At 36.2% G+C, this 17986-nt stretch overlaps 1 protein-coding gene across 1 annotated transcript in view; it reads right to left on the reverse strand.

Annotated features, from left to right (window-relative positions):
- LOC139982543 (uncharacterized) overlaps nucleotides 1–17986 on the reverse strand; it is a 42102-nt gene that overhangs the window by 7981 nt on the left and 16135 nt on the right. Inside the window, exons 4-9 of the mRNA XM_071995439.1 lie at nucleotides 15741–15878; nucleotides 15133–15253; nucleotides 14126–14221; nucleotides 13230–13301; nucleotides 12101–12172; nucleotides 762–827 (exon numbers count right to left, since the gene is read on the reverse strand). Of these exons, the coding sequence (XP_071851540.1) occupies nucleotides 762–827; nucleotides 12101–12172; nucleotides 13230–13301; nucleotides 14126–14221; nucleotides 15133–15253; nucleotides 15741–15878 (565 nt within the window). The remainder of the gene's footprint in view (nucleotides 1–761; nucleotides 828–12100; nucleotides 12173–13229; nucleotides 13302–14125; nucleotides 14222–15132; nucleotides 15254–15740; nucleotides 15879–17986) is intronic.

Genomic DNA, 17986 nt, shown 5'->3' on the forward strand with positions numbered 1-17986 from the left:
GTTCTAAGATCTATTGTGTCGTTATATTCTACAGCACACAAACACGTCTATACTTTCAGTAACGCGCGAGTTTTCTCATCTATATATATATATATATATATATATATATATATATATATATATATATATATATATATATATATATATATATATTCAAACGGTTTCAGCATCAACGTTGGCTACGATTGAACATTGGAAGCCGTAGCTATGATATATACAGCACGTGTTCTGAGGCTTAAAGGGTTGCACAATAAATAATCCCAACATTAATAGGTAGAGATTTATCCTGCCGTTTACATCATCTTTGAAACAGATTGCTCTGTCATTAACTATAAGTAAAATATCAAATTGTGAATTATGGTTCACCAAATATGGTTTACGCCTACTCAAATAATGTGAACAGTGTACTGTGAATTACACGACAGTTATAAATGAAATAGACAACTCTTTCCTATCACCGACCAGCATAATAGGCGGATACGTCATGACGTCATTCAGATCACGTGACATTACATGCAATCAAACACAGTCGCCGTACTAATCTCATCGTCTGATACGAAGATGTATGCGACTGCATAAAGAGCTGTGTAGCTATATCGTACAGTTACACAAGAGACGAAAAAAGCATATGTGCATATAACGTTTAATAAAGGCGAATACGCAGTGCTAATTCCCAACTTCCAATAAAAAAGAATTAAAACAATCACGTGACTTGGAAATGCAGCAATGATCCAACACGTATATTAGCCGGCATAACTTACAGCAATCCTACGTTTTGTGGAAATGCTTCTGGTTCGATGTGTTCGATGTTATTATGATAGAGATGTCTAAAGGCAAAACAAAAACGTAAGAACATTTAGGTTTATTTGTAACAAACCGTCATAACAACGGTTAACCGAACACTATCTGTAGAGCATGACCTTACTTTTCATCGTATAGGGTAGATAAGTATATTATGTTATGTCGAGAAATATTTTAGATTAGAGGGGGCAAAATCACTATTCAAGACGATGGGTCGAGAAACTATAACCACTCACAGAACAGTGTTAACCGTGAACCAATGTGACAGCGTGCAGGCTATATGGAGACTTATTGTTATGAAATAGTGATACCATCTCTTTGATGTTACCGAAACACTCCATCGAGACACCTTACAGGCCTCTTATGTATTTATCTAGGTCATGGATTCAGTTTTCCCACGAGAAGTTTTTTAACTATCTTATTGAATCTTGGTACAGGGCCTTTTCCCAAAATAGATTCCATTATGTCTGTGGAACATTCGAGAAGGTTCTCTCACGTGGTATGGAAGTTTCCATAGAAAGGGGATGGACTTCCAAACTCCCAACCAATCAGGGCAGATCAGTGCCAGCGCACTTATTTTTATATCGTTAAGTTAATACAGGATGGTCAGGTTATTGGCTGCCTACTGATTGTGCGCAGAGGGATTTTATGGAAGTAAGGTATAAAAGGGCATGGGGCCGAAAGTTTATCACTTGGTCAGCAAATTTATCACTCCGCCGAAAGTTCATCACTCCCTCTAATTGCGTAATTGACGGAGTCAAGTCAAGTCAAATCATTGTAATTTAGTTTTATTTGTAAAGAGAATCGACAGAGAAGAAATTATACCGAATCAATAATCAAATCCTATCTCGTCAACTTGTTTTTTGTGTGAACTCATTGTTTTCTTCCGTTCGAGACATCTCCTGAAGAAGCATAAATACGGCATCAAGATATCCCAGTACCTTTCTATCGCGAGTCCCGATATAGTTTTACTATCGGAGGAAGCGGGCTCGTCACAATATTACATGGTGGAGATCGGTTGCTTTCTTCAGGAACAAAACGGTAACGGAACTTTTCACAACTTTCGTTCGTTATGTTCAATAACGAACAGGTGATTTTTTTTTGGCCCGAAGACCTAACGAGGAACACAACGTATGTTCACGACCTAGCCTAACGGAAACACTCTACGAGGGAAGACGGCCTATACTAGCCTAAGTCTGTACACCGGAACCACTGATCTGTACACTAACGTTAATCAACCCAGCATGCAGTTCGCGTTTGAACATTCGCGCAACTAGTACGTAGCATACTACAGCTCTAAACATCAGAACTGAACATTTTCGCGATCTAAGCCTAGCCTAGACTCTACCCGATGTTAACGGCGAACGAATCTGAAGTTACTACGAGATGTAGGCCTACCTGCTACTACCTGCCGCTACTACTACTGCTAACCGAGGGACTTCAATCATCGTTTGCAGTTCCACTACCAGTTCTTAGTTAAACTTAAGGGTGAGTGAAATCATGCCAATTTGTATCCCAACAACCCCTATTTGAGATCAGAGTGTAAGGATAAGTTATTTTAATCGTGTCCATGTATTGCATATTTGTTATTTGTATTTAATAACGGTCGATAGTGTGTTCAATTAAGTATAGGCTCATGTTGTATACTCATAACTAGCCTAATTTTATTCAGCATAATGTCCGTCAGTGAACAGGAAACTTCTACCTCTGTTAATGTTATGCAGAAACATAGGCCCACTGATTTTTTGCCATCACGATTTCAGGGCGATGTAATTGATGCAGATTTAGCCGAAGCTCATTATTTGGGATTTGAAGATTATTTAGAGGTGCATAAATTGCCGTCCCAAACCACCCCTGAGGCTGTAGCGGAAGAATTTAATGAAATATGTCGCATATTTAAGCGAACACTTAAAGGCCAGGCCAGACTCTGGATTGAAAACAAAAATTTTTCAACTATTGCTGATCTGCGCAAGCAATTCCTTGCTCGTTTCAGTCCAGGAACTTCTTCTTACGCTAAATCACAGGCATTTCACGCGTTAAGCTATACGCCAGGTGATACAGCTCAAGCTCATTTGGCCAAAATTTCAAAAGCTGCAGCACAATTAAGCTATGGCGAGGACCAAATTAGAGATAAATTCATCTCGACCCTGCCTTTGCAATGTCGCTCAGCAGTGTTAATGTCTGCATCACCAAAAGCAACAATTGCAGATTTGGTCATGAAAGTACAGTGCTATTTTGACTTACAAATACAAAGTCAACCCCCAGTTTCTTCCGAACCATTTATGGCAATGCACGACAAAGCGTCTTCTGTTCAGACTTCTACCATTTCTGCATCTTCTGAGATACACGAGTTGTGTACCAAAATTCAGGAATTAGAAACTAAGTTTGATCAGTCACGTAGGTCAGAATCGCAAGACAATCCAAAAGATATGAGGCAAAGATATAGTTCTCGTGATTCTCGTGGTCCTAGGACAGGTCAGAATAATAACAGGCGAAGGTTACCATATTTTAATCCTTCAATTACATGTTACTACTGCCAAAATCGAGGTCATTTGCACAATATTGTCAAATTCGCCTAAGTCATGAAATGGAGGCTAATGTAAACAAAGTACCAACACAGAATTTTCATTAGGGAGCACTTATGATAGCACTCATCATACAGTGACTCCAGACAATGTACCAAGTAAAGGAAGATCGAAACGTAAAGCAAATAATATTTGGAAGAATAGTAATATTCCTAGTTCTAGATATACAGGGAACGACCGTAGTGTGGATATTCAACTGGACACACGTAATTTTGTAAGAGGTACTTTACATGATGGTAAAGGAATTTCATTGTTGTTTGATAGTGGAGCGACACGCTCTATCATTTCTTCTTCTACAGTGCAAAATTCAAAGTATTTATCCTCTATACAACCAGTCTCAGTTGATGTAGTAAACCTAAAGTTGGGTAATGGTCAGTTTATTCATGCGTATAGCACGATAACATTTCAGGTCAAAATTCAAGGTCATGAATTTCAGCTTTCTGCTTTAATTGCTGCAAACCTGACAGGTATTGACTTAATATTAGGTAGTCAAACTCTGAAGGAATTGAATGGATCTTTGGACTTTACCACAAACTGTTTTAGAATTAAACAAGCCAAAGTTTTCCTTAGGCCAGTGCAGAGATTTGTTATTTACCCAGGTCAGCAAAGATACATTACTGTACAGGGACGTCTTCCACTATATGCACGAAATGCAGATGTGGTTATTAAACCGTTTCCTCTAATATCTCGTATGTGTCCTTCACGAATGTTAGTGAAAATGCATAAAGGTAGAACAAAGATTCTACTAAGGAACATGGGTAACCAGAAATTTTTTCTGAATCCTTCTCGCACAGTGGCTCATTTAGATTTAGCAGATATCATTACGGTCACAGAAGACATACCTACTGATTCTCTAGATTTTCTCAATGTCATGAGAGACATCGAAAAACCGTCTCTTTTTCGAACCAATTCAAACTCTAAAGAGAATCGTGATGCAATTACACGATATAATTTACATCGATATCCACATTTGACAGCCGATGATCCCCTGGTTTCCAAATCCGAACAGGAAATCATGAGAGATAATATTAATTTGGAACAAAGTATTCTAAATGCTTCAGAAACAGAGAGCATATATGAATTTCTAGACTCACATAGAGATGCATTTTCTCTTTATGGTGAATTATCTCACTGTCCAAATTATGAGGCTGATATTACGCTTACTAATGATGAGCCATTTTACATACGTCCCTATAGACTTTCAGATGAGGACAAAGTCATTGTCGCCAGTGAGCTTGACAAATTAGTGCGATTAGGAATCTTAGCGGTAGGACATCAGTCTTATACCTCACCGGTTTTCCTCATTCCAAAGAAGGGAACAAAAGACAAAAGGGTTGTCACAGATTTTCGCTACTTGAACAGTAGAATAAAACGTCTCAATCACCCATTTCCATTACTGAATAAGACCATCCGTACCATAGGGTACTCTGGAGCCAAAATTTTGGGTGTTCTTGACTTGAAGTCTGCATTCTTCTGTCTGCCACTTAGTGTTCATGCACAACAGTATACGGGTATTGCTTCATTTCATGGAGGAAAGCATTATTATTATAAACGCTTACCACAGGGATTGAATTTATCTCCAGCAATCTTTCAGTCGCAAATTAATGATATTTTGGCAACGATCCCAAATTCAAATAAGTTCTGTATTGCTCATCATGACGATATTATTGTGTACAGTGCAGACAAACGATCTCACAAACAACACCTACAGGCAATTTTTAAGGTTTTAATGGACAACGGATTGAAAATCTCTCCGAAAAAGTGTAGCATTTTTCAAAATTCAGTCTGATATATGGGACATTTGCTCTCAATAACCCCAGAAGGTGAGGCTTGTATCCAACCTTTGCATGACAGATGTGCAGCAATCAGGAACACACCGAAACCACACAATGTTAAGTCAGTAAGACGATTTGTAGGTGCAGTTAATTATGTGGCTTCGTTTTTCCCAAATATTCAAGCACTATTGAGACCATTACATCATTTGAGTCGTAAGAGAAAGGTATTTAAATGGGCAGAGGAACATCAGTGTGCATTTCAAAGTATTAAAGAATTGTTGTGTAATCCACCTATACTGCATATGCCACAGAAATATGGTCGTTTTGTATTATATAGCGACACATCACGAGTAGCAACAGGATCGTACCTGACACAAAGAGTTAATGGCAAAGAGAATATTATTGCATATTACTCTAAGATATTACCACCAGCATGTCAGAGGTATAGTGTCACTGAATTAGAAATGATGGGTCTATTTATTAATGTGACAGCATTCAAACATTTATTGCAAAATGTAGAATTTGAGGCATATGTTGATCACTCAGCCATTGTTGAATTGTTTAAGTCAAAACAAGAACCAGCAACTTCACGCTTACGTAAACTTCTGTTCAAATTGTCAGAATATACATTTCAGGTTGGTTACAAAAAGGGCTCAGAATTGGTTTTGGCAGACTATTTGTCTAGAGCACCACAGGAATTTCACTCTGAAATAGATCAGGTTGCTCCAGAGGTCAGTTCTTATGAGGATTTTTCAACTCCACCTAAGGAGACATTTAATCCAATCATGACAAGGTCAAAGGCAAGGTCAATGGGAGTTAAAGTTCCAGATTTATTTCCAAATAAAGTCACAAAGGAGTCCAAGCAGGATTCCCCAGCCAAAGTATCAACAAATAGAGTTAAAAGGACATCCGTTCCTAAGGCAACACATGATTATGCTACACAGAGACCACAATCTGAGTCACAGAAGAGACTACACCAGTAATTTCTACTGATAAGAGAGAAACATATATTTAAAGGCCTACTATTACTATGCCGAGTGAAAATCGACATACATTTAGCCCAGACATATTAGTTGTGCCAAATTTTACAAGTGTTTCTCAACCTTCAGAGCCAAGATTAGTGGATCAGAGTAGACATAGAGTGCAAGAGGTAATCAGAGAACCACCACCAGAATTATTTGCTCAGCCAAAGCCAGTCATAACAAACATTGATCATTTGGTTACAGGGCACATTCCAAAACAAAAGGAATTGAATAAAGTCATGAAGGCAATTCAAGGAAAGCTGATCAAAAACTATGATCTGCCATTTGATGTAAAAGAGTTGCAAATTCAACAACAAACTTGTCCTTACTACAAACCAATTTATGATTTTCTTGCACATGACATTATTCCAAGTAATGCTAAGCATGCTAGAACTGTTCGTTCTCAAGCAGAGGATTATTTGTTATGTAATAGTTTGTTATTCAGGATATTTTTGCATGAGACTAATGATGCTAAGATGACTCTTCAGTTAGTCGTACCTGAAACTATGGTAGAACAAATAATATCTCGATATCATGATGACTTGTTAAGTAATCATCAGGGTGTAATGCGTACATATTTGACCATTAGACAGCATTTCTATCTGCGCAATATGTTTCAACGCATCAGTAATTATATTCAGGCATGTCTCCGTTGTCAAGAATTCCGTAAGAAACCGGACAAATTGAGACAATATCATGCTCGCATTCCTGATTCTTATCGTCCTTTTGACAGACTTAGTCTGGATTTCAAGACTATGCCCACAACGACTACAGGATTTAAACATTTGATGGTTGTTTGTGATGAGATCACTAGATTTGTTGTATGTGTTTCTCTTAAGACTCTTGATGCTGAAACAATATGTGAAGCATTATTGCAGAGGGTAGTTACAACCTTTGGTCCACCGTCTTGTATCATAAGTGATGCGGCAGCTTCTCTTACAGGAAAATTAGTGGAGCTCTTAAGTAAAGCTTTAGGCATTGAACAAAACTTCATCAGTGTAAGCAATCATGGAAGCTTACAGGTTGAAAGACACATTCAGACTCTTTCAAATTTCCTCAAAGTGAACTTAAATCAGTTTGGTACGGATTGGGTACGATTTGTCCCAACATCAGCCTATGCATATAACACATTTTCCTCTCCTCAGTTAGGTAACTATAGCCCATTTGAACTTGCATTTGGACGTAAGCCACCAAATCTTACAAATTTATCATTCAATCCAATGGCAGGATTATCACAATCTCATGGAGAATATGCTGCATTGTTAAAGAAACGATTTGATCATTTGTCAAGAGTAATGTTAGTCTTACAAAAGAAGCAACAAGATGCTCAAAATGTTAAGATAAGTGCAAAACTGGACAAAGGTGCAATTTATTCAACGGGTCAATTAGTGTATCTATATAAGCCAACGTCTTCCTCCTTGACTGCGAACTCTCGCAAAATTGCTGCAGAATGGTGTGGACCATTAGTGATCCATCAAGTTTTAGATAGGACTCATTATTTGTTGGCCACTCTCAAAGGAGAAATTCTTAGTGATGTATTCAATTATAACAGGCTTAAACCATGTTTTGTAAGAGCATCTTCTGAAACTAAGAATATCACTAACATTCAGAAATTGCGGAATGTCTTGAAGACAAAGGGTTCATCAAGTGAAAAGGTTGCACGAATGCGAAATGTTTTGAGTAGTAACACTTCTAACGCAGAAAATGTTAATGTCATGCAAGATGCACATATTGAGTTTCATGATGAGTTTGGTAACATTTTGCCAGGGGTAACTTCAGATCACATCATGTGTCTTATGACCACTAAGCCAATGAATGTTGCATCCTTTCTAGAGAATAGAGCACATAATGAAGGATTAGCACTTCCATATCCTTCCATCAGAGATAGCATATTAAGGCAAAAGAAAGTTTTTGCAAATGCTCCACAAGGAGACATGAAAGTCCAACGTGCTCGATATAAATTGGGTGAATTACAGGTTCTGGTCACCTATCAGACACCATGTTTTCCAACAGGCTTTAAGAGTCATGATTTTTGGTGGAATGTAGGAAAATATTCTAACACAGGGGAAATAATGAATTTTCTCCATGAAAAGGGATTGAACATTACAGGCAATCCAGGCAGGATGTTGCAAACATTATATGGTTAATATGTATAACTGCATAATTGTTTAAGTTCAGATGAACAGGTGTTTTACCCACGATTGTATGAATGGAATGCGTCATGGCATTTACCTGCATACCTATTAAGTGGAAGTCATTGTACTGTATGGTGTAACAATATAAGCTTTATTGTTAAAAAACCACCACCAAGTGACCTAGTTTCATCTTTTGTAACAAATGTGTAATGAGTATACCTTATTTCTCCTTATGGATTCGTTCAAACGTTTACCCGGCAATTAGAACATATCCGGAATATTAGCAACATGGGTTTTCATATATTGAGAAATATTTTAAGGATATTTACATTGCATCATTGATGTTATATTGAAGGCTATTTAGAGACAGCATTGGTGATATGCAACTTTTGCTTACAGCAAGTTATCTAAGCAAATGAAAGTATAGATCTTTTGAGGAAATTATGTATATATTTTCTTTTCCTCAAATATTCATGCAAAAGTAAATTTCATCATGAAGTTGAAAAGACAAGATGTAAGTAATATTATGTTAAATTGGAAGAAAGATTTGTAAATGTCATAGTCTATGGGGTCTCTTTTATGGTATCGAATATCTAGTACTTTGGTACTTTACTAGACTATCATTTCGGAGTGCATACCTAGGGTCACCATGCTATCGAGTCACATTTTGTTGATTTTCTTGAAGTGGATGTATATGATTCACAAGGTTTCAAAGCAGTTTTGAAACTATGACTTCATTAAAGAGGAGGTTTTTTGTAAATGAGTTTGTAATATTTTAAGGTTCTTTTTTTAATGTACAAAATTTTTTATGGAACGCCAAGGTTTTCTATTCAGTTAAAAGATAACTAAGTCTAGTATTCTCTGATCTCACCCCAAATCACGGCATGATTTCACTTTTGATAAAAATGTATTATTGATGTATGAAATGCATAAATGTATTTTGTAAGAGATATATACTGCATATTTTGCTGTGTCATGTAACTTTCAGATATCTTAATGATATCTTCTTTTTTTTTTAGATTACATCATATGATGTCATCAATATTGAAAAGGTACACAAAAATTTCATGGAGATAGTGTCAATATGTATATACCATATGATCATTTTAATAATTCGTAACCAAGATGTTAACCTTTGAGATACATGAAGACCATTTATTGAAGTCAATGAATATTAATGAATGTGCTTACACTACCTTCTTGAAATTATGATACGTTAAAGCAGTATGATGTTAAAATTTTGGAGTATCCAAAAATTTTAAAAGATTGAGGGGGATGTTATGAAATAGTGATACCATCTCTTTGATGTTACCGAAACACTCCATCCAGACACCTTACAGGCCTCTTATGTATTTATCTAGGTCATGGATTCAGTTTTCCCACGAGAAGTTTTTTAACTATCTTATTGAATCTTGGTACAGGGCCTTTTCCCAAAATAGATTCCATTATGTCTGTGGAACATTCGAGAAGGTTCTCTCACGTGGTATGGAAGTTTCCATAGAAAGGGGATGGACTTCCAAACTCCCAACCAATCAGGGCAGATCAGTGCCAGCGCACTTATTTTTATATCGTTAAGTTAATACAGGATGGTCAGGTTATTGGCTGCCTACTGATTGTGCGCAGAGGGATTTTATGGAAGTAAGGTATAAAAGGGCATGGGGCCGAAAGTTTATCACTTGGTCAGCAAATTTATCACTCCGCCGAAAGTTCATCACTCCCTCTAATTGCGTAATTGACGGAGTCAAGTCAAGTCAAATCATTGTAATTTAGTTTTATTTGTAAAGAGAATCGACAGAGAAGAAATTATACCGAATCAATAATCAAATCCTATCTCGTCAACTTGTTTTTTTGTGTGAACTCATTGTTTTCTTCCGTTCGAGACATCTCCTGAAGAAGCATAAATACGGCATCAAGATATCCCAGTACCTTTCTATCGCGAGTCCCGATATAGTTTTACTATCGGAGGAAGCGGGCTCGTCACAATATTACATTATGCACCAGTGTTTTATTTAAAAGTGGCATACTCCTATTAGAGTCTATATCAATCCGCCCAATTATTCGCCTTCGTGAAAAGTGCCAAAAAAGCATATATTGATATTTTATAAATCAGGATCTGATTTTAAGTGGCTTGTATGTTGAAGAGCATGTATGGAAGTATGTATGGTGCAAAATCGGGTTCATTGAGGCAATTTTAGACCCCTTTGGGCTTTCCAGGAGCAGCGTACGCAAATTGTTTACTACTGTGTAAAGAGGTTTGTTTACCAGCGACGAAAACTTCAGACTCTCATAGCAAAACAAAATCTGCACGGTCATGATACGGAAAATTGCTGGTACCATAAATAGCCAACTTATCAGCTATCCAGTGATGGGTAGCGTTTAGCTAGTGAGGACTTCTATCAAGACATAAAATTTTGTGATTTAGTGCATAAATCAATGGGGCTTTTAATAGGCGTGTGGTACGATACACATATATAGATATGCGTGGTCACGCGGTAGATGTTCGTTAACTGGGATTTTTGACTGAAAGTACAACTCGCAGGTCGAAAAACGAAGCTCTGAAAAAATTACTGTATATGTATGAATGTATGATAGCATGAATACACACCAATTTTATGTATGATAGCATGAATACGGTACACACTAATTATAGCGCAGCTTAGTTTCAAGTTCATAGTAAACAACTGCTAAGGGGATTCATTTGGGCACATTTATGCAACACCAAAAACGTAAACACGCTCAGCTGATCTGGCTTTAATTAAGAATATAAATTAAAACTATATTTGTTTTTCTAGGCTACTGCATTGTATCGCGAGCTGTTCATAAATTGATATTCAATACAACAAGCCAGATGATCAACTTTTATTACTGAACACACATACTTAAGGGATTCTTCAGGACTTCAAATATAATCAAAGTTGGTACGTCGTTTGAATATGAAACTTACAAACTTGATCCACAGAAATATTGAATGAATTAAAAATCCCAATTAGTGAATTGTACTGCTTCAGGGCTACAAAAGGTTATTTGATGTCGTTTCAGCAAGCTAAAAACAGAAACAAAGTTAATTTGCCCTGAAGATGTACTATAATGGTCTACTTGTCTCTCTGGTTTACTTTTAATCGGCTGTTTCAAAGTCAACGGTGGATAAACTGTCGACTGCAGTCGTGTATAATTAATTAAACTCTAAAGGTTCTACATGAATAGTTCATATTATAAATTATAAGCAAGAGCAGCAACTCTGTAGAAGCCCAGCTAAGCTTCTACTTGAAGAAATGTATTTTGATTGACAATATTTCTGAGCAGAACATCCATTTTTTGGGGTGTACCACAAATATAAGATATATATAGACGGGATAACGGATTCATTTACTTTCCTCCTATCCTCTTCTCCCCTTGCCTTATGCTCCTTCTTATAGGAGACATGCTAGAACGTTGTAAACATATGTTTCGAAAAAAAGATTTAAAGATAAATGTATTTATGTATTTGTTTGTTTAATATAAACCATGATAAAAGTTCAAAATTAATTCGAAAATTAAAAATGCTATAATTAATTGATAGCAACTTAACTCACAAAAACCACTCACGAAACTTAAAAAATGATGAAATGGCAGTCAATAAAACACGTTGGTAAAAGGTGACAGAATTTCAGCAGAATCGCACGATAGCTATAACTCAGCTAAACCATTTTCAGTTGAGCTGAAAAAACTGTGGTTATAATGATCAGAAGAATTGTTTTAAATAGGTTTAATAACATGTATTTTATATTTAACATCGTACTTACAGTTCTTTTAGTTCTGTTAATGTATGAAACGTATCGCCAGGGATTTCTGTTATGTCGTTCCACGAGATCCCTCTGAAGAAATAGGAGGGAAATTTTCTAACTGTATAGTTTTGCTTTGTAATGTAAGTTATAACTGAACTTTTTTTCTAAATAAATTCTCAGCTTATTGCTCTTGTTTTGTCATTATTTAAATACTCGAGAAACAAAAGGAGAAGAAGGAATTACAATGCCTATGAGAGAAAGAGAATACAATTGACAAGCGCGACAGCAATGGTAACGTGTGTAAAGGCCCGGTCACACTATACCGATTTTTTATCGGAATACTATCCGATTTTCCCGGAGGAATCGAAACAGCCTGTTTTCCGTTCGGGTCTTCTAGCCATAGTGATAAATGACCTGATTTGCTATCTGTTGAGCCATTCCGATGTGGAATAGCCCTCTCCTAACTTTTGATATTGACTCCGTTTCCTTTTATCGGATAGCTATCCGATTTCTCTTCCGATTTTTATCGTTTTTCGATGTGACGTCACTTCAGAATGTAGTCAGTTCTAGAACCCCTCAGATTTGAAGTAGGTATTCGAATATTCCACTGCATTCATTACATTCACTACCACAAACCTCACTCTTCGGCCTAAAATCGGAAAAATCGGACCGTTTTCCGATAAAATATCGCTGTAGTGTGACCGGGCCTTAACAACGGTAATATTAACTATAGGCACATGAATTTTAAATTGGAATTTAGTTTCATTTATACACATAAGATATAACATAAGACATAACATAAGATAGACACCTATGATATAAAGAAACGACCCGCACACCCCCGCCGGTCCCTCGTCCTTTCACAAAGACAAAGGGAAGCAAAGAGCAACAAGGAATGAACAAAGAACAATGAGAAAATTACACTTGAAAATGAACGAATGAATGAAAAGAAGACAATGGGTGAACTGTGATAGAAAATGATAAACAATAGGGGAACATTGAAGAAACAATTGCAGTAAAACTGTTAAACTGTAACAAAAGAAAAGTATCAACTATATAACAGTATATATAAACCAAAACGAATCAAGGTCAATCCAGTTGGTATTCCCAGAGCAATAAAAGGAACTCTACAGTATGTCATACTCACAGCAAAAGGAGATTTTCAAAGTCAAGAAAATCGTAAGGACCAATTTCTGAAATTTGCAGGTGTTCAAATAGTCTGGAAGTAAAAACAAGTGTAGATGATGTTACAAACAAAGAATAGAAGCGACGATAAGACATAAGCTAATGTTGGAAAACTAGTAGACGTAATCAAACGTCGCTATTTGACATATGGAGGAAAGTTAATGCCTCTAACATCACAATAATGACCAGGTCAGACACGGACGTACTCATTAAATATGGCGGAGAGGAATTTTGACATAAGCTAAATAGCAATTTACCTCATTCAAATACAGACACGCTTGTTTATGTAATTTTATTAATGCAACGTAACTCACGTCATGTGTGTTTGCTATGCATGGTATATCAATGCATGCAAACGAGAAAGTCGCTCTGTATGGATTCCTCTTTCAATCAATAACAAATATCCTAATATATATATGAACCCTGCAGTGTGTTCAAACACAGACAGTACTTTGACAGGGGGTTATGTGATTTGTACGGGTTGGAATGGACTTAGGTAGGGTACAAATCTAGCATATAGTACTGTTTGCTATACAGAAATTCTGACAAAACCTGCAAATATCTCTCATTTGACCCGAATCCTGTTATTGTCATTCAGTTTTGTAGGTACAATATCGTTGTGAATTTTGAAAAGCGTGTCGTTATTATGAGTGTGTGTGTTGGGGCAATCAACTGTAACAATAACTATTACCCTACTGCCACTTGACACATAAATCGCGTATTTTTTTAGTATTTTTTTGAGGGGGGACTAAAGTGTAATAACCTGTCATGTGACGACTAGAGCATATCGTGCCATTTGTGTATGATTTTTTTTGTGGGAAGCGGGGGAGGGCGCTAAAGTGATAAAGAATACCTTACCCTACTGTCACGTGACGTATGACGTATAGTGTGTCGTTGCCAATAGCTTCAGACCATGTTAGGTGCAATGAGTCCTCCTTTCCACCAATCAGAGTACTGATGAAAACATGAAATAAATCAACATCACGTGCTACAAATATCAGAAATCCTGCAGTCCAGATAAAGATATATTTCAAGAACGAATAGCAACGTACTGAAATGAATTTTCATATTTGTTGATTCCACGATAGATCAAATCTCCCTTTCGAAAATGATATCTTTATTTTTCGAAATCGAGACGGAAAATTTAGATGACAATTTTTGGATAAGATCTGTATATTCAAATTATTTTAATTTACTTTCAAGTTATCTAATCTTTACCATTTGATTAAAATATGCAAAACATTATCAAAATAATTACTTAGTGAAGGAAAATATAGGCGAATCCCTCATCAGTCTTACATACATTATCACATTACGCTCATGCGCAGATAGAGCCATACACAATGCACACTATTCTTAGAGACGAAGACATTCATACCTTCAGAGTACAATATTACTAACAATCGTGACGTTTTCGACTTTAATATTCTTCATAGGCCAATACAAAAAACTAATTTCGCTTATAAAGAAATATTATTAACATCTAATAACAAGAAAAAATCACTCTGCTTCTTATTTTCTAACTGATTTGTACAATTTTTGCTATATTTTTTAATAAATTTGGATACAAACTGCAGTACTAAAGCAACGTAGTGGACACACTCGACCAACGTATGTCTCAAAATTTCGAAATTAAATTCTGCACGTGTTTTAAACTTTTACATGAAAACAAAAGTTTTAGGATGGAATGGAACGCAACGGAACCGAATTGGTAACCAAACCGTCATTTAGTGTGAAGCACGGAGAGCTTGTCCATGCTCCTTTATCAATTACAATATTGTCGTAGGCTAAGTTTGGTTGCTTGCCGCAGAATGGCGACCAACTAGCAACAAGCTGCTTACCTATACCTACGTTAATTAACTTACATGTGTTTCACGTGTGGTACTCTGTCCCGAATATCCGAGATATCTTCAGCCATCCACGGTATGTAGTTAGGACAAACGAGCTCCAATCTAGAACAACTACTACAATTGGCTGGACAGAAGTCTACCAATTACATCATCATGTAGAATTGCAAATAGAAAACATATTTCAATTTCAAACATTATAATGGACTTTTAGTACGGTAGGATATATAGACCTACATGAAAGGGGCGAAGTGCAATCAACGACCACGTTCAAATAGCATAGTCGGAATTGGATGATATTGTTTAACAAGTGAAGTGAATAATGAACGAATGCAATACTCCACAAACCATGTTTTGTGTTCGGTCTTCATGGGGCGGAAACGTGTGCTTCAAATACAACAATATATAAATACTTGCATCAGGGATTACTTGCTTCAGGGATTGTATTGTTACCATGTTATATGATATATATATATATATATAATATATATATATATATATATATATATATATATATATATATATATATTATATATATATATATATATATATATATATATATATATATATATATATATACAATATAGGCCTATAGTTGTTGTTGTAGTTAATGATTGTTCCGTTACCATGACATTCGAATTCGTCCGATCCGTGCGGGCAGTCTGTTTTCCCGTCGCATAGGCTTTCGCTACTCACACAACTGGTAACATTCTCAGCACAGTAGATTTTATCTTGACTAATGCATTCGGGTGAGGAAGGGACATCTGCGATAAAAATCGAGAAACAAAAAAAAATGTGCCGCGGCCAGATGGTATCACTGTTTGCACACAAAAAAAAATCCCCCAAATGCTATTCCCCAGTTTATAACATAAAATGTTAGAACCAGCATAACGGCCTTCGTGTTGTCTCGAGTGCCGCTCATTATGAACAGACATATTAACCTAAATTTAAGAAATATCCTTGTTGTAAACAAGTAGTGTACGAATGGGTATACCCTTATCTCGATGCACAAAATGATAGAAACAGATCACAAAAAGACGTTTTTATAGAGAATTGTGCAATGGTGTGTTCACGATCTTTAATACATTAAACACAGTTGTGAATTAGGATGTAAACGCAACGCTTAAAACAGCAATTCGTGTGAACGTGGTTACAATCAGGGAGTTGTTATGGAACTCCCTGTTACAATCAAGTTATCAAATGATAGTAGTCTTCTAGCCCACTCACACGGTTCCTTTTTTTTTATTCATTTTCAAATCGATAACGTTTACGCTTAACTTCATCATTCTAGGTTCGATCTCAGTGGTCTGTAGACTAGACCGCTTCCGCCGGTCATTTTCTCGTTTAGATCTCTAAACAGTGTAGGTCCTATATAGATTACGAGATATTCATTCGTGCATAGTTTAAATCAGTGCATATCCCCATTATATAGTTGTATAGTAATAAATACATTTGTATAAAGTCATTCAACGATATTTATATGTATATATAGATCTACAACCACGATGATTTATGCAAAACGTGACGAATATTAGAAATTGATATGTACGCTTTTCACAAAGTAAATTAGGTTGATTTGTCATTTCGTCTGATGACGTAAGAAATAGGCTCTACGCAGCGACGCGTTCGATTGGAAAATGTTGTATGTTGTATATCATGGCGCGTGAGACCAAGCATGACAACGAACAAAACGGCATGTTTCCATGGTTACTTTCAACAATATACAGTCTGGTATGTACACCTGGTATATTTTGAGGACGATGATGAAATATCAGATATAATATGATGAATGAGAAAGAACAATATCACAACAAAATACTCTCCTATTAAAAGTTTCCTTCCCCCATCCATCTCTAGATTTGTGTCAAACGTAATTTTCAATAGCAAATTTTCTGTTCTTGGGTAAAATAAAATGCAACGGCAAATTAGTTATTATCTTTTATTTGGAAAATGCCACTAAAATTCGAAACTAGGTCAGATTCCGGCATGAGGCGTTTCTTTGTGCGCGAGTCTTCACACCCTCTAAGCCCCAATCCATCTTTAGATTTGTTTAAATACTAATGCAAGAACGAATTTCTTTTGCTTTTACACATGCTACTGGTTTCCCTACCCCCTCCACAACTTCCTTAACCTACCTCAACCTCTCATTGGTCAAATTTGCTCCAAATCTGAGAAAATTCATGATACTCTTGTACATGCATGATAACCCTATGCAGAGTCTTAGTAAAGGCTCCATTGTATTAACCACAAAACATCAACTAATCTTCACATCGATGTCTCTACTTATTGTAACCGTTTAGAACGTCACCAAAGACTAAATATCCCCGCCCCCCCCCCCCCATGTGCTCTCAACCAACCAACGCTTCGCAATCAATATATTCTTCGTCCCTTTCACATGCCAATTTGCATACCAGTAGGAACTGCGGAATAGATAGTTTTCATATAAGTAAAACAAATATATCTATTCTACTAAATTAATTTAAAGTTATGTATGACAAAGTTTAGGTATCATTTTCCTTATTAAAAACTGCCAATGTATTTTACCTTCTCACTTAATTGCGAAATATCTTAAGCAATGATTCCCTCCGGCAAGATCTTAATTATATAATGACGTATACGTTTTCCAAAAATTTCACAGCGATAGGCATCATTTTGAATTGTTTTGAGTTCAACTCTGAACTATAACCATGGCATCATTTAATATTAATTTCGCACGTTATATCCTAGCCATATATAATGGAATATATATTAGTATATATTTTATTAATATTACATGTAGCACAAGCTTTATGCTGTTTAGGTTTTACTTGAAGTCAGTTTATAGTCTTGTATATGTTATCATATTGTTATGTGTAATTTTGGGCGCATTTGT

This window comes from Apostichopus japonicus, chromosome 2, assembly GCF_037975245.1.
Source record: "Apostichopus japonicus isolate 1M-3 chromosome 2, ASM3797524v1, whole genome shotgun sequence".
In the NCBI taxonomy this organism is placed as follows: Eukaryota; Metazoa; Echinodermata; class Holothuroidea; order Aspidochirotida; family Stichopodidae; genus Apostichopus; species Apostichopus japonicus.